General features: G+C 38.0%; 1 protein-coding gene across 2 annotated transcripts in view; it reads right to left on the bottom strand.

Annotated features, from left to right (window-relative positions):
• KLHL2 (kelch like family member 2) overlaps positions 1 to 18,286 on the bottom strand; it is a gene marked incomplete at both ends in the record, with an annotated part of 56,355 nt that continues 38,069 nt past the window's right edge. For both annotated transcript variants that reach the window (XM_079534715.1, XM_079534716.1), the window contains 10 exons: positions 1 to 29; positions 696 to 839; positions 934 to 1,074; positions 5,127 to 5,255; positions 6,145 to 6,246; positions 6,933 to 7,130; positions 7,713 to 7,830; positions 8,648 to 8,797; positions 9,717 to 9,833; positions 11,018 to 11,127. In XM_079534715.1, coding sequence (XP_079390841.1) covers positions 1 to 29; positions 696 to 839; positions 934 to 1,074; positions 5,127 to 5,255; positions 6,145 to 6,246; positions 6,933 to 7,130; positions 7,713 to 7,830; positions 8,648 to 8,797; positions 9,717 to 9,833; positions 11,018 to 11,127 — 1,238 coding nt within the window. The remainder of the gene's footprint in view (positions 30 to 695; positions 840 to 933; positions 1,075 to 5,126; positions 5,256 to 6,144; positions 6,247 to 6,932; positions 7,131 to 7,712; positions 7,831 to 8,647; positions 8,798 to 9,716; positions 9,834 to 11,017; positions 11,128 to 18,286) is intronic.

Raw genomic sequence — 18,286 nt, 5'->3', positions numbered from 1 at the left:
TCATAACGGTTTGTCAATAACTGTAACACCTGGAGCAAGGGAGAAAGGTGCAGGTCTTGGGAAAACAGAAGAACCTGTGCTCATGCACAGCTTTTCAATATGATGCTCGTTGCAGGCTATTACTATGTTCTCGATTTATTTTTAATAGCACATCAATTACACAACAAACTTAAATGAATCAGTGTAGATTTCTGAATGTTTCTGTTATTTGGAAAAAAAAAAAAAAAAAAAAAAAAAAATCAACCTTACCCTTTATAGTTAATATATCCTTTACATACACTTAGATTCTGTAATAACTTAAGAAACTGCAGTTATTAAAGGAGAAGCTTCCTACAACACCTCATTTTCTAAATAGCAGTTTCCCACAGAGAGCTTCAGAATTGGACCGCTGCAAGTTGAGACAATGACAAAAACTCTTCCGAGGAAAAAAGGGACCAGTCACACTGCAACCTTCTAACTCATCATTGCACGCTAAATTCTTCTTCTATACAGTTCAGTATCTCTTTCATTTTAGTGAATAATTGTTTGAAGTCTTTATTCAAAATGAACCATGAAATTCTTTGTACCTATTCTAGTACCTTAGCTTTTATTTTCGACGCTACTTTGTGCTGGAAAGCTTGCTTTATCAAGTTTCTTATCCTGACTACAGTTCAATATGCTCTAAAGTCTTAAAAACAAACCCTAGACAACGTTACCTGCATAGCTCCTTCCTGTACTCATACAAGATGACACAACTGTCCATTTATCAGTTGTTGGATTATAATATTCCACTGTTGATAAATTACAGGAGCCATCATCTCCTCCAACTACATACAAGAGCCCATTTACAGCACAAACACCTAAAAAAAAAAAAAAGACAGGGAACCAATTATGAAAATTAATGATCAGCTCATTCACACCCATGAAAGCGTGAGGAGTGACTGCTGTACGTACCTGCGTTCCTTCTGCACATGTTCATATCTGCAACCTGCTTCCACGTGCAGGTGACAGGGTTGAACACTTCCACGCTTTTTCTTACCAAAGGACCATCATGACCACCTACCGCATACAGTAAATTGTTTAACACACCAACACCTGTGGGCACGTGAAAACACTCCAAATTAACCACAGCATAATTTGACTGATGCCAAAAAAACAACCAACCAAAGAAATGTCCGCTAAAATAAATAGTTCATCCAATGTTAGGAACTGTTTCAGAAGACATTTGGGTCAGGATACATAAAGAGACAGTAGAGTAATGCAAGACACTGATAAAATGTCTTGCTTGCCCATCCTTATTATACAGAGATCAGAGGTGTTCTGCAACATAACATTTAGAAGATTTTGGATGAAAAAATGATGAGCAGAACCAGGAGGACGGCTGGAGCTTAGGACTAATTAGAAATGATAGTAAATAATACAGTAGGCTCAATTCAACGTAAAGGAAATCTGATGAAGTGATAAAGGCTTAACTGAATTTTTAGAAAGTAGAAACTATGCAGTATGGAGGATAAAAGCTGAGTGCACAGACATTAAACAATAGGAATGCCTCCACTGAAGTGCTGGAATACCTTATAAACGTGTATGAAACAAAATAAGCAATTACAGTGAGTACCTTCCTCTGGTAGAACACAAAACTCCAAATTATCCCAAAGTATTTTTTGGATCTCCTTTACTCCCACGGTCCCCTTTACTTTACAACATTTTATGAGTCTATAAGCTTGGGATGAAGTAATAAATGTAGCTAGTCCAAGACCTACTTGCTAGTTAGACTGCACATATGGAAAAGATGGTAACAAAGGAAACAACAAGGGAGTTCTGTTTGTTTATTCCTGGCTTTATAATGCACTATTATAACCCAAGCATATTAGGTTTCAGAAGTACAACTTTCCGGCACTAAAAGTTGTGAATGATGGACCACAAAGATAATTAAAAATCATTACTATGGAAGGATGTTGGGCTTAAAAAAAAAATGTTCTGAGACCTTAAAAGCCAGCTGAAACACCTTTGAAAAATGTATCCCTAAGACTGCAAGTGTGGACCACTCCTATCCTACATGGGGAAGAGAAAATAATTCTGTGGTAACGATTTGCTCATTAAGAAAACCAACAGATTTTAATAATGAAAAGAAAAAAGGCAGGAAACAAGGAAGAGTTAATTAGTACTGCAAATCTGAAAAGCGGCTCTTAATATGACACTGATTGTAAATCATGCTATCTAGCACTCTGCCAGTGCCGTTCACGACTGACATTCGCCTCTACCCATCCCAGTTCATTTAATTCCTCTTGGATTGCTATTATTTCTAGCTATCATGTCACAGTACTAAGTGACAGCTTTTCTTCCTCCCACTCTCTTTATTAGACAGGATAATACAGCATTCATCTTTTGTATGGTTAAACATTATGGAGCTAGGATGGCTAAGATTTTTAGTTTCAATGTGTGATGTGATATAGATCAAGCAAACAACCATAAAGAATGTGCTTCATTGCAATTTTTCTTCCCCACCTGAATTTTCTCTCCAGTTTCTGACCTGCCTACATAGTGTAAATAGGGTTGTTTTTTTTTGCCATATTGCCATTTCTTATTTGGCAATTCCTTTTTAAAAACGTCTTTCATTTCTCTTTGGTCCTTCATTTTCCCTTAACCCCACCCCCAGTTTCCAAGTCCTACCTTATTTCTTGCTCCCTCCATCTGTATCTTCTTGTTGCCGTCTTCAGAGTTCTCCTGTTACTTTTCTTTCCTGCCCATTTTCAGGACCCTGTCTTATCTCTCATCCCTCCCAAACGGCCTATATCTGAATCTGAAGTTCCTCATCCCAACATGTTGCCTGAAACAGATCTGTCCCCACACTGACCAACAGAGATGCAGTCACTACTAGAGAAGATGAACTGAGGGTTAACCTCTGAAGTGGCTTTTGAATGAAGGTGAAGCAGTAGGAACAGCAGAGATGGGCTTAAGTTCCTTGAGATGAACAGAGATCCATAGATTTAATGCAGGAACGAAATTCTCTTTAAGGAGTACCTAAAACACCAGGGCTGATCACCTGCTGAAGCAGATCTAGAGCTTTGAGATACCTGGCTGACAGACAAGCTCAGTCAACAGCCACGATTTTTCCATATTACCACCCGCTCCTCCCCAAGCACAAGTGAAACTTTCCATGCATTTAAGAGTGGCCCCAAAGAACACTGGATTATTTTCCTCAATTACGTGAATCTGAAATTACTGACCGGATTTACCTTTTTCCTCTCTATTTCTTTTTTAAACAGAGGATGAGGTAAGAAGCAGCAGAGTTACATGAACAAGGTCCTGAGCTGTAAGGCTAGGGACAGGAGGAGAGGGGCAGGGCAGAAAGATCCCTGTAGCTGTTGCATTTAAGGCACTAAATTTTAGACTTATAGAAGTAGCTCAAAATCCAAGAAAAATCTGAAAATATGCTGTACATAAATAGGCTGCAGGTGCAATGACAGCTTGCAAAAACAGGTTGTGGCTTGTTGTTTTTTTTTTTTCCATTTAATTATTATTTTTTAAACTTAGATAAAAGGGTGTTGCTGGAAGACTGCAAAATGAACCTTCTTAGCAGCCCACCAACGCTGTTTGTCTCTGCGATCATTCAAGTAATTTGGCTGTTTTATATAAACATCTTCCTCAAAACTCGCCAGTATTAGACAACTGCCTACTGCAGCTCTGGCCAAGTTTTAATCCTGGATTTATTTTCGTGATACACCAACTAAGTAACTAGAAGCTTCAGACTTCTTTCATTAACTTAACTTTCATTTAAAAACCACAGAAATATTATTGCTAGCAACAGCAGACCGGTCTACTTGCTAGTATTGTAAGGGCGGTAAGGAAATATGACCAACTATGTAGCTTAAATTCAGTGCTGATTTTAATGCTTCTATATAATGCCTACTGAAATAATTTGGATTGACTTTAGACATCATTACCACAGCTTAAAAACTACTCAACATTAATAAAGAATAATGGAAGGCAAGACGAAAAGTTGGGACAACTGTCAGTCATCTACAGAGCATACAGGAAGGCCATCCATTTTATTTGCAGCAACATCTTTTCCAATTGTGAAGCAGGTTAGCACAATCACCAGTAGGTATGTGAAAGGTGTTGCTAAAAAGCACCACTGAGTAATTGACAAAGAAGTGACTTAAGTGAAAAAATAAACGTAGAAAAATAATATTGCGCAATTTGACTTGAAAAAGTTCACGTTGGATGCATCTACAGAAATAAAACAACTTCAGCGAGTTGAAAAAACCTGAAATACCAAAAGACAAATAGAGGAAAGTGAACAGTAAATGAGAGTCGAGTCCAAAATAGATAATGAAAATGCTAAAGTCAGTGTGAAGCTCTGGAAACAACATTTCATTAAGCAAGAGCAGAATACCACAGGCATTTTCAATGTCTCTGAAGACAAATATATATATTCAGAATCCCAAAGGGAAAAAAAATCCATGAAAAAAAACAAGAAGGGATTTTTAAGATTAAAGAAACAAAAGGATATACCTTGGATAAATATGGAAGGACAACATAGTAATCTGTACATATCTAAAGGGTGTGAACATCAGGTGGTGAGAAGAATTACTGAGGATGAAATGAAGGGCGCATAAATGGAAGTCGTAAGATGAAAGCAGTAATGCCAACTTAGGGATGAACAAGGACAAAATTTCCTGTAGTAAATTATAATGCAGAACGAATCCTCTGAAGAGGTGGAAATCTAGATTATGGTTCACAAGAAAAGTGCATCTGACAATGCTACTAGATAAATCAGCCCAACACTGGCAAAGTGATATCTTGGAGGAAATGACATCTCTCATCCTAGACATCTAGATTTTGATAATTCCTTATTTAGCTGCTACTACAGTGACTGTAGTAACCACACGTAGTTCACTGTAAACTTGAGAAGCTATGGGAAGAGTATGAAAAGTACGAAAAAGCAAGGGAAAATATTTACTCTTACCAGACTGAATTTTACTCTGCAAGACACTTCTGTGTTTATAACCTGAGACAAGCCTGCCATTTGAGACTGATGCTTTTCATTAGACTCAGACATCACCTTCCCTTCTGTATTTCCGATACAATCTAAAAGCACAGATCGGCTTCAGTTTTACTACGGCTGTTGATTTTTGTTCGCTCACCTGCTCCGCTCCGCCTAGTGCTCATTTCTGCCACGTAGCTCCACTCATTTGTATTGGCATCGTAGCATTCGACTGAACTAAGGCACTGACGTGATGCCCCATCATAGCCACCAACTGCATACAGTTTACCTGTAAAGGTAAGAGAGAAAAACCTGTACATTTCTGATGCACATGGAGTAAGTACACTGTTAAACATGCAAAGGGAAAGTCACCGTTCTGAGTTAGCTGCCCACTACTTGTATCGATCAGTTGCTGTGAGTTTCTATTTTTGCACGTAGTTCACGATAATACACTGCGGTTCTTGTCATTTTTAGGAGGTTAAAGACAGCTTTTGTATCTAACAAGAACAGTGCAAGTCAAAAGACTTTGAACTGCCTAGCTGACATATAAGGGCACTTTACTCTGGTTTTAACTAAGAATTGTTCGAAGGCCAGCTAATTCAAGTGTATCCAACATTGCTAGCTCACTTAAAGGCTCCCTAGAAACATCAAAAAAATTCAGATGCAAATTACTTGTATACTCTCCATTTTTAGATAAGGAACAGCAGTGGCTCCTATGCAGTTAAAAAAAAGAAAGTGCCTAAAACTCTTTTAGGACACACAAGCTGGCTGTGCATTGCACAAGCAACAACCAAGCTATTCACCACCAAGCTGCCCTTGAACGCCAGTCACCCACAGATAACAGAGTTAACAGTACAGAGTTACGTCATTAAAGACCAATTTCAATGCTCGTTGCTTCAGCAAACAGGCTCTTTATCTTTGCTGACATGCATAATATAGAGCACGCACGGTTAGCACGTATTGTTGGTTGGCCTTAGGCACATCTGACACACAGTTGAAACCCTGGAAAAAACCCCTATGCTAAAAGCTTGCCAAACAAAATAGAATGCCTATGTTTTGTTCACACCATTTGAATGACAGGGTTGAGCGGAAACCAAAATCTGAAGTTGGTGAAAAAAGGCAGTAAGGTCAATGATTGCATTTCTCCTCCTCATTTCTAATGTTACTTGTAAACTTACCTCCAACAACACCCACTCCAACACTACTTCTTCTTGTGTTCATTGGAGCTACATGAAACCACTCATTAGTCTTTAAGTTGTAAACTTCAACTGATGATAAACCTGTGAAAACAATATAACGTCAAGTTCTCTACAAATCTAGATGCAACATGTCGTGTATCTTCCAGAAGGTTCTCGATATCTGTCAATTCAAATTAATTTTAAACTTAACTACTTTGCAAGAGGTACAACTGGTATCCTTCAGCTGGCCAAATATAGTCACCACATTCTTGGTGTCTGCAAATGGACAAATCAGTAAAAGCTTGGGGAATTTTGAAAAATTTTCCCTGGGATTTATTTCTCTTTAAATAAAACGTTCTCTACTACGTACACATCAGTAGTAGCTATTAAGGGAAGAACCTCCAGACAAAAGGTTTAACATACCTTTGAAGCAAATGACTATGCTTTCTCACAGTTCAGACAACATTGTTTACAACCCTGTTTACACCAGACACAAACTCAGAGGTGTAATTTTTCTGCTCACAGGCTCCTTGAGGTACGGACCTAGACTGTAGAAGTAATACTGAAAGGGAACTTGTCCAGGCATTATGCCTGAAGCCTTAGATGGAAAAGAACAGCCTGCAGCTCAGCACTGGGTAGAAGGATGAGACCACTAAAGCATGCTCCAACCACAAGGTGCTAGGCTATCCTCACCATTCCCTTTCATCACCCGTAAGAGATACTCGTATTTGATACAGTTGCATCAAGAGTAGAGAAAACTTATCAACAGAAAGTAAAGGCAAAGATACCTGTACTCCCATCAAATCCTCCCACAGCATAGAGAAGTCCATTTAATACAGCTGCTCCCAGTGTGCTTCTCCTGTCTTGCATATTAGCAACACTCGTCCACTGGTCCTTCACCGGATCATAGGAATCGACTGTGCGAACTCTTAATGAACCATTGAAACCACCAACAGCATAAACCATGCCTCCCATGTACACCATTCCTAGAGCAGGAAAACGGAGAAGAAAGTGGAGCATTTTGTCTGTTTCTTAAATCATTTCATTCTGTACTGTAAGTATGCAGATACTGGACACAATTTACAGTACTCACTACACAGACTTTTGATACTGTCACAGAGCCACACTTCCTTCCATTTAAGTACTAGAAGTTGTGATACTTTTTGTTATTAACGTCTCACACTCCTGAAAGTGATGCTTTCTGAATTTCTTCTTGCTTAGCTATCTCAAATATTTTAAGATCACACTTTCACCTTCTTGGTATCAGGTGGTCATTTCTTCCCATTCGTCATCTAGCATAATAATACTAAGGTATGTTAGTAATAGAATTGCTAATTATTATAATGTATTAGTATTTCACATATTTATCCTCTGTATCACTGGCAGTTGATGTAATTTACTCTCAGATTATGAACTGAAATACCAATTAAATTCAAATTATCAAACTTGTGTCTATCTAGATTAGCAAGCACATCATTCCCCATCTGCAGCACTGCACCCAGGCCTGTCTGGAGCCAGCTGAAGTCTGAAGCATTAATCAACACAACAAAATATTGGGCATTATTTACCTGCTCTACATCTTCTGGAAGGCAACTCAGCCACCTGATGCCAGCGTTCCTCTTTAAAATCATAGCATTCAACACTGCGAATTGCCTTTGGTGCCTGTCCTCCAACTACCATCATCAACTGAAAGAGAGATGATATTTATTAATTATCTGTAAATATGAGAGCACCTGTTTTTAAAAACCAAAGGGTGATCCTCCTAGAAAAGCAATTTGGGCCTCGCAACGTAGGCATAACTCATTTTTCAAAAAACACAATTATTAACTGTGTCCAGAGAAAATATCTCAGGTACGAAAGCAGGCAGTAACAAGAATTTAAAGCTCTCATGAACGAGGCACAATTCTGCTCCGTTTTCACCTCATACTCAGAATGCAGGTAGGAGAATTCAGTAGCTCTGATGTTCAATGGCACTGTGAACATCCGTCATAGAACAGCGTATTTGGTTCCTTGGAGGTAAAAGTGCTAGGAAAAAAGTGAATCTCCTTTTCCATTACTGCAGTTGCCATAAGAGCACAACAAAATTTCTTTATCACTGGATAGAACATTCTATACACACACAACACGCACACGCTTTGTTTTAAATGAGCAGAATTTTATACTTTGGAAAAAAATGAAGTGCCATGACTCAGAAGCATGGGTCCATTTTTTAATTTTATTTTATTTTTAAACCAGGCTTATGTAGTCAACAACAGGATCATCACCGTGTATTTCACAAACGCTGAAGAACTTCCTCGAAATATATATTTTGGAGAGAAAGGTAGAGCAGGAAGGAAAAGAACTGTTCCACCAGTTACATGGATTGTAAAGCTAATGACTTCTTGTATTTTTTTAGACACGCTATTCTGCTATTCATTATTTTACTGGAGTGATAGTAATGCTGTCACGTCTGTTAAAATGGGATTTGAAGAAATAAAGTGCATTGCAAAAACAAGGGTCTTACTTTTGGAAGGCTGGCAGGTGTTCGCAGTTTCGTTCGAGTGCTTTTCATCAGAGCTCGTTGCTCGGTAGGCAGCAAGTGATACTTCATAGCTTCAATGAGGTAATCCTTACAAGCACTGCTGTTCTTAACCAGTATTTCCTCTTCAACTCTCTGTTTATTAACAGAAGTTTAACAAGATCTGAGCACGTTAAGGAAGTAAAACAAATCATGAAGTGTAATAAGGCCTGTATCACAGAAAAAAATGCAGATTACCTTAATTTTCTACTAATACTTTAACCATTTAGGCACAAATGTATGTATGTGCTGGCAATACGCAGTCACTGAGAAGAAATCAGAGGATACAGATTCTCTTAATTAGTAAGTGGAAGAAAGAGCATCTGACAATAGCAAGCGACTGCTCACAATCAGACCTTTCTTGGCTCTTCAAGTACAAACACTTAAAGGTAGACTGGAGGAGAGAAAAGAATTTAAAGCAGCCTGCAACAACAAAGTGGAAGAAATTCATCTCATAAAGACAGAATTTCTAAAACTGGATACTAGCAACCTACTACTGGAGCTATTAATTAATGTTAATGGTGAAATTGTATTTTCAGTCTTAAATATTTGACCTGACACCAAAGTAGTCAACGTAATCTCACAGAATTAACATATGTGAACCAGGTAAAGAAACATTTTCTTTGTCACCAAGCCCTGATCAATTTAACAGACATAATTCTGAAACTTAAAATCCTCTTAGGAATTGTTGTATCGAAGATCATATTACAAATGAAAGCTATCCTGGCCTCCGAAAATTAAATCGTTCAGCCTATTAGTATGCCGTGACAAGCAGTCATCCAAAGCAATAAATTACACGTGGCATCCTTAATGTGGCAATCTCTTATTTGACTGTGTGCATGCATACATGTGTGCACATGTGGTAGTGGCTTCTTTTATTATTATTATTATTTTTTTTTACCATTAGCAATGCATTACGTGACACCGTTGTTTAAATGTAAAACTCTCCACCTGGCATTAAGAAAAAATAAACAAGTGTTCACGTGCTCAAGAATTAGTGTTCTTTTTTGCTTACCTGAACTAAATACTCCCGGGAAAGCAAAGGCAGCCGGACATGCTCCATCAGGCGTGCCATTAGCTCCTGCCTTACATCTTTGTCATGGTTTACCCATGCTATCACCGCTTCAAATACCTTCCAAAAACAAACAAATGCAAGTCCCTTGACTTACAAATCCGTGAGTACAAAAGTATCAGTCTGTCTCCAACATTAGCTTTTACTTTTCTAACGTAAGGAAAGACCGTAGTAGTTACAGCCCCAATTATTTCTGTATTTATCTAATCAAGGGTAGTTGTGCTGCATTGACAGAGTGCACACAGTGATATCATTAATACTGAAAACCCAGTAATACTGTCTAAACAAACAGTACAGCAGAGTTATCACAATGCTCATGCTTCTCTTCTTAGAGAACCAGCACGCCACCACTCAAATGACTTATCATCATGGAGTCTTAGCAGGAGAAGCAGCACCAAGTCTAGTTTCTCCTGTATTTCACAACAGTTCATTAGGTGCTTGAGCATTAAAACCTTATTAGCATTGTATTGTAACAACATCTGGAGCTCCAGAGTATTATGGGAACTTTGTTAATTACAGTTTAAGCAGATGATTCTTAGATTGAGAGTTTCTCCGTTATGAAAAAATATTTTAACATGAAACACAACTGAGCCATCATTATCAGCACTGAAACAGGCTTTAAAATACAGTTAAAGTTCATTTGAGCAGAGATGTCACTACAAACTATGTACTCATTGGAAAAAGGATAACTGATTTTTAACTGCTCACTGCTAGATTCAAAGGCCCAAAGCAAATGCCTCTACACAAACAAAAAACCACTTGAGGCTCAAGGAGATCTGCTAGACTCACAGATCAGTTTCACAAGCTTTGGCAGGGTAAGATCTAGCTAAAGCAGAACTTAAACAACTTCAAATTCAAGTTTGGTAGTATCAAGCTACCGAGCCACCTCCTTTACAATGCACAATTTTCACTTCATCTAAACAGCCTCATTAAAAATGGGCAATCACAGCAAGAACTCTCCTTGTTCTGCTGAAGATGAGAAGGAATTTCCATTTAACTGACTTTGCTTTTTCAGGAACAAAGGCTTAAGGGATTTCATACAATTGTAGGATTTCCACATGTGGAGATCAATTTTCACCAAACTGACAACACTTTTGGGAAAAATCCTTTAGACTAGCACAGTTTGTGCTTAATTTCATTAAGGAAAGAATGAATTCATCCAGATGGTTTTCAGGAGCAGTAAGAAAAAGCTTACTTTCTTACACAAAAGGAAAATCAGAATAGTGTAATATAGGTGGACTTACCTTCTCTTCTGAGGCAATTGTAAGTTTGTCACTGGATATCAGACTGCACACCTGTTCTACACCAAGATTGAGGTATTCTTCACTAAGCACAACGTCAGAAAAGTGCTGTTCTGTTTGGAGGGGAAAAAAAGTACATTAATACAGAGCGCTAAGTCACAGCAAACCAAGCATTAGAGCAGTAGAAGAAAAAGAGGGAATATGATTCCATATATATGCTACTCCATCATACTTGGAAGCTGCAGCTTAACATTTTATATAGGGTAAAAGTACTTACATATAGTATTTATATTCTTCAAAATGACTGAAATATTAAAATATATGCTAACAGTAGCAACCATATCAATTTAAGGTTTTCAGTGGTTCTACTCTATGCTTGTCCTTGACAATTACTTAAAGCTCTTTTTGCTAACTTCATATTTGAAAGCACACACAAATACAGCAAAAAAGATTCCAGAGAAAGAACACAGCCTGTACGTTGTTGACAAACGTTTTAAACCTGCAGTTCAAAATGAACAAGGGCTGATTCATTACAACTAACCAGCGGTTACACAGAGGAACGTAGATCAAATCAAAGAGCTGTCCAACAGGTTTGCATCCTATTGCATCTCTCAGAGCTTCTTTCAGTTCATTAACACACCACATACCTCACTGTTTACAAGATGTAGGAGCTGCTTAAGTTTTCCTCTTCTTTTTTTATTGTCTCAAAGCTTTAAACAAAGCTGACAAAATTTCATGAACTGGCTGCAGAACCAGCAGCTTTCTTTTAGCATAGAGCATGTAACCTAACCCAGTTGTTGGTTCAGTTACTCACCTGTCTTCTCTCTTCTTTTATAATTTCTTTGTAAGCTACTCACCTACATGCTAAGTAGCTCCATCCACTTAACTGCAATTTCACCCTCTTCAACTAGGCTTAACGAAAGTTAGAAGGAACAATTCTTACAGGAAATTTAAGAGTTCACTCAAAGTTAAAGTTATGTTTTAAAAAGTTATCACATATATTCAAACTAAAGAATTTTCTGAAGCCTTTTCTACCACTCCACTGGTGGTACTGTACAACTTGATGCCTGACATTAACTTTTTCTTTAACAGCTGCCCAGAGAGGCAATGGGTTCTCCTGCTTAGAGATCTCCCAAAGCTAATTAGATGTGGGCCTGTGCAGCCTGCTCTGGGTGGCCCTGCTGGAGCTGGGGTTGGACCAGGGGACCTCCAAAAGTCCCTTCCCACCTCAGCCATCCTTTGGAATCTGTAAAGACATTTTAGACAATGCTGAATGCTCCCAGATTAACAAGACCCATGTTTCAGGTTGACTTTTTCAAGGTACAACAGCTTTTTTGAACTGCAGTCAAGATTAGAGAACACTATATAATTTATAATGTGCAATATATAATATGTAAACCTAGTGCAGCATGATTTTTCTAGTTCTCTATCTAGTTCAGCATCCTGCTTACCTTCAAACAGGCAATATAAATTGCTTCAGACAAAAGTTCAAGAACACGTAACATACGTAAATGATAATAAAACCTTCTGCCATCAAGATCTCACCATAATTGTGAAAAATTAGGGATTGGGAACCAGAACGATGATATTTTACCTTAACCACATTTCATTAAACAATGAGTTTCAGGAAGACACAATCCAGTCCTCTGACCTCTGTTACATTATTGACTGATATGTGCCTTGTTCCATCAAAGTAGACGCCCTGCATCTGAACTTCACACACACTTCACCATTGATCAGACTTCAGTAACATCAACGTGCTCTAATGCTCGATACGGTGACAGAAAAAGTCACAATCTACTTAAAACTGTGACTCTTTTCACCCTTCAATTCTATTCTAAGTAGGCAGTCGTTGCCTTTTCTTTTATCCTACCAGCCTTTTCATACATGTAATGATAATCCCTTCAATTCTGCAACATTCTCTCCTAATACAGACTAGTATTTTCCATAGTATTTCAGGCTATGGAAAAGAATAGACGAGGAGAAGCAAATGGATTTCTGTAACACTGCCATTACTCTTCTATTCCTTACCAATCTTTATGTCTGCTTGCTTTTCAGACTACAAATATGCAGTTTCTTGAGCCTGAGTAGAATGTTGAGAGGCACACTTACTGAAATAAATATCTGCTTAATTTTACTGTTAGCACATTACACATAGAAACTGAAAACTGTAACTTGCATAAATTAGTTTCATGATAAACCCCACGTTTTAAACAACAATACCACGAAACAGTAGATTTGACAGAACAGGGAAGCTGAGTTCAAAAGTAGGCAGAAAAGAAGCCTTGTTCACCTTTCTTTGAGAAAGCCAACCCAACAGCATCACATTGAACAAGATACACTTTGTCATCTAGAAATACTCAATTTTATATACAAGAGACTTTTGTTTCTTTTCAAAAGGTGGTTTAGATTTATGACATGCTGTGAGGAAAAAGAAGAAATCCAGTCCATAACCAGAAGAGAAAGCTGAGAATTTTTGATGTAATTTGCAAAGGTGAAGCTGTCGTCTTTCCTCATGCTAGCAAAATAATTGTAGGAGAAATTATTAAAAAAAATACAGTATTTGAGTAAAAAATAAGAGGTTATTTTACAGGATGCCACCTCTGTGCTTAAAGCACGAAGTAATGCATATGGCCAAGAAGTAGGAGGGTACATTGCTATTTAAATTTTATTCATGCAAAAATAATGAGTGGGAAGGTGAAGTGAAATCACTTGCCTCTTCAGAACTGCTTTTCTTGTTGTCAAGGAGACCATCTTAAGTGATTGACAGGTAACTGTTTGGCAGAAGCCAATTGAAATCACAACAAAATGGATTATTCAAAATAAGAAATGAAAAAAATAAGGAAACTGAAGAACACCAATTAAATTTGCCAACGGTGGTTTATCTAAATCTGTTCAAGCACTGGAGACAGGAGGCTTTTTCTTTCTATTCCATAAAAATGTGTATGGAACTCAAATCTTTCTGCTTCCTTAGACACAGAGGATATCGGCATCTTACTCTGAAATAATATGATCCCATATTAAGAATTCAAAAAACTCCATTTGGGCTCACTTTCATAACAATTATGAGAGACAAATAATAATGAGTGGTGTTTTTACCATCTGGGTTAGGATTTGTATTGTTCTATATTACTCAAATCCTGAAAGCTTTGACAATCTGAGATATTAACATCAAGCATCACGAAACTTCTGACGTGACCAACCATTCTGTGCATCTCTTCCCCCAAACTAGCTGTGTTTTTATTTGTTGCAGTAGGTAACGTTACTTCAGTTATTAACATTTCCTAGATAAGCAGGCAGATAGAATCATTTGGCTAGAAGTTTTCATATGAGGATAAAATACTTAATTTTTTCCTAACCAGAATTTTGCACACAGCGTGCAACTTTCACAAATTCATACTGGAATCTTGCCTGAGTTCTTGCTGCTTTACCTAGATATTGAAGCCATCTGGCTTGAGAATCCAGCAGCCTGGAAGTAAGCTGGCTTATGAGCTACAGGATCTTGGCTCCCAAATTCCCACTTCCTGAGCAAGTAGAATTAGAATTCTTTATCATCAGAACTTAAACCTGCCTTAAAAATAAGAGGATCCTTCAATTTTAGGAAGCTCCTAAAATATCTGTTCCAATTGCATGTGAAAAACAGATTTTCACATTTTCACAACTGGCAGAGACCCAGTTTGTATCTGGGGAGATGAAGATGTGTCCTCGTCTGCTCTGTACCAGTAGGTTGGGACTTCAGCTTCAAGAACATACTGAAGAGACAAAGAGGAAGTTCTTCGTGTGAAAGCAGCTGGTAACAAAATGCTCGGAAGTACACTGCACATAGCTAACGTGCAGAGCAAAGGAAGATAAGAGGAGCTGTACAAGTACCACGTGTTGGTACTTTTCATCAGGAGCTTGGAGATCCGCGTTCGTTCTACATACACACAGCAGTAGTAAGTGCTTGACCAAAAAGGCTGGTCCTCCTGGCTGCTGGATTTGGCCATTTGCACGTATCTGATGCCTGGTGAGAGATCTGAAAATAGTGGACATTTGACATCAATTACTTTTTCCTTTTGGAGCTTTTCCTGTCCAAAAGGTACACGTCTCGATAGTGTGAGAGATGTTGTCACTACTTTGGTGTTTCTCACTTATGCAGGGAAAAAACACTGCATCTGAAGTTTGCATAGAACACTTCATGCTACAGACATTTGTGGATTAATTCACAAAGACTACTTCACTCATTTATATACCCACAGACAAACATCCCCTTGGTTGATCTCCTTTCCATAAAAGGAATAAACACAAAAAATCTTTTCCTCAGATGCAAAGCCTTCTAGAGAGTCACAGTGACAAAAAGAGTGTAACTCATCTCCTACTTGCTTTTATAGCAATGTCTGTTCCCAGTGCTTTTCTCCACGTACTGAAAACTGCCCACGTTTCTATTCAATTAGCAGCAGGCTTCAATCATTTAGCATCACTGACTGCTGGAATACGAAAATGCTATTTAAAATGCATTTCCAAACAAACTTTTCAATACATCGTACGCTTCCAGAAATCTTCTCCCAGTGCATCTTCCCACAGCTGCATTAACACATGAAAAATATGGCTGGAGCTTATCAGTGGCATAGGTTGCAGTTAATAAAAGGACCCTCCTATTTTTTAGATCTTTGCATGACAGTAATCCAGCATCTATTCGTTTGGGAAACAAAAGATCACCATCAAATATCTCAACTCTCTTTTGCAAGCATTTTTTGTGTTATAGGCCAACTATTTCTACTCTGTTAGAAATCTGTTTCCGGAGCTAAACAGAGTACTTGTGCCTTCCTGATGTGCTAGTGCTACAAAGCCAGCTGGAGCCTCCCAGAAACACAGCTTCATCCTCAACTGATAACATTCATTTTATTTTACAGAGATGCAGAGCATGGAGCTTGGAAATATCTGAGCCTTACATTCACTTCCAAGAACAGTGATAATTTCTCAAGCATCTCAAGCACATCTCAGAAGAATTAGTGTAACTTTTTTTTTTTAATTATGACTTCACAGTGTCACATTTCTGACTTGTGAGAAAAGGTCTTCACTAATAGCTTATCACAAGGCACTGGCTAAGAGGAACCCAGACAAGCTTTTCCAGTTTAACCAGCGAGAACTAAACACAGCAGAAACCAATCTTTAAAAATCTGTCTTGTTAATTTTATGCTTAAACAACTGCTTTTTAGAACACCATGAAACTCATAGCAGCCAAGGTAACAGAAGCATAGCAACAGACGTTGCTACTCAGAATAGAATTGTAAGAAAGATCCTGCTAAATATGTCCTTTAAATCTCACGAGTACAAACGTACACCAGAATAGTTTGCAGCAGACATGCATGCTTCCAGATCTAGTCAGGGCTCCAAGTTTTAGGCACAGTACCAGAAAGCAGCATGCAGTGTACCACAGCTAAGTACAACCTAGCAGTCTGTGCTTCACAACCCATGCTAAGATTCCCCATCAAAAGTTTCTCAGAATGATACTAAGGCCAAACAGCTTGGCTGTATAAAGCTGGTTATCGAGACTCCTTTAGCTCAAAGCATAATAATGAAACAGTGCAAAAAGGAAGAACAGATACTTTCAGCATCAAAGACGAGTAGTATTTCTTCTGGTCCAGCTGCCTTGTATGGCAAATAGCCTTTCCAATTTATCCCAGGATCTCAGAAAATCTAATTGTAAAGGAAGCTAATTCCAAATCATTTGTATCAAGCATCCACTATTTTCAGATCTTTTGATAGGTATCAGATAATGATGCCTACATAAATGGCTCTCCCAGATTATAGAAATCTAGTAGCCAAAGGACCAGCCCCATCACATAGTTATGAAGCTCCAATTTTAATGCAATTTGGGATTTTAGTCCCACTGGAAGGCAGCTTCAGAGTCTCAGTTTTCTAATAACATTTGATCTACACTTGCATCATTTGTTTTTTATGTCACTGTTGTCTGTTAGCAAAAGTTATCTTTCTGGCTCTTTTTCTTCAACATTAAATGGCAAATATAAACAAAAAATTTAAATATCCAAATGCATTTTAGTTACTCTAGCAGGACGATATTTTTTGCCACACTCAAATAATCCTCTTCTGTAATCCTGAAATGTTTGCTCCTGGGAGTTCAGCTGTCTCTGATTCTGAAATGACACAGCCACATACATTTGGCTCAGACTATTAAGAAAAAAAATGTTAAGTTGTGAGAAAGAGCCTTGAAGGACACAGAGCCATCCAAGAACAGGCTAAAAAGGTGCTGTGATGCCAAGATGGCAGTTGGATGCTTGAAAATTCATGAGGAAAAACACTGACCTGAAAAGATATAAAATTGGACAAAAGAAAACCAGGAAGTTAGAAGACAAAACCAGCAACATTGATGATCAGCCCACTGCAAGGAGAAATGGAGGCCAGCCTAAGCGCTTTCACTAGGAGTGGCAAGTCCCAGATGGAGATGGGATCAACAAATGGAACAAATAGCTTCCTTATCCTTCTCTGTTGTCTACACTCTGCTTGCAGTGTGTCTCTTACCTCAGCAAAGGACACCTAAACAAAACCTTCCCTCAGACGGAAGGCTATAATCTGTACACAGCACAGATGCCAACAAGTATTGCACGCAAAGACTTGCCAATGTCTTAGATTTTATATTTCTAGAAATTAATTTCCACAAATATCAACTGCAACTAGTAAATTAACACAAGATCATTCAGAACTGAAGTTATCACAGAGAACACTGACATTCATTTGAACTTTTCCCCCCAAGGCATGCATTACAAAAGCTAGTTGTTTTAAAACCAACATGAATAGCTCCTGAATTGTGTCTTGTTGTTATTATCGCTGTTGGCTTGAGGGTTTTTTTTTTTTAAATTGATATACAAATGGTTTTCATACAGTTTCGTGAGGTTAAAATAATGAAATACTACTGAGCACAGTTGCTTTGTATAGCTGTTTCACACAAGACAACACCCAGGGATTCTTTTCATGAACACCCAGCCACATGAGTTTGCTGCCTCAAATTTATTTCTTCCTCAAATGTGTATTCTTGATAGAGAAACTATAATCTACTAAATTGGAGGAGAAAAAAACTATATTGAAAACAGACACACTTGGAAGGAAAGCAATTGAAAACATCCATGAAAATCTTTCTGAGATCTGAAACGGCCATAAAAAGCCTACTATTCGGACCTATACATCTGCAAGAAGCAGTTTGGGCTCTATTTCAGGCAGATCTCCAGTTTTAGCATTATTAACATAGGGTTATATGTAGTACAGGGTTAATTT

This window comes from Tetrao urogallus (genome assembly GCF_951394365.1).
Source record: "Tetrao urogallus genome assembly, chromosome: 4".
Taxonomy (NCBI): Eukaryota; Metazoa; Chordata; class Aves; order Galliformes; family Phasianidae; genus Tetrao; species Tetrao urogallus.
The sequence above is the reverse complement of the archived record's forward strand: the minus strand, read 5'-3'. Positions and strand labels throughout refer to the sequence as shown.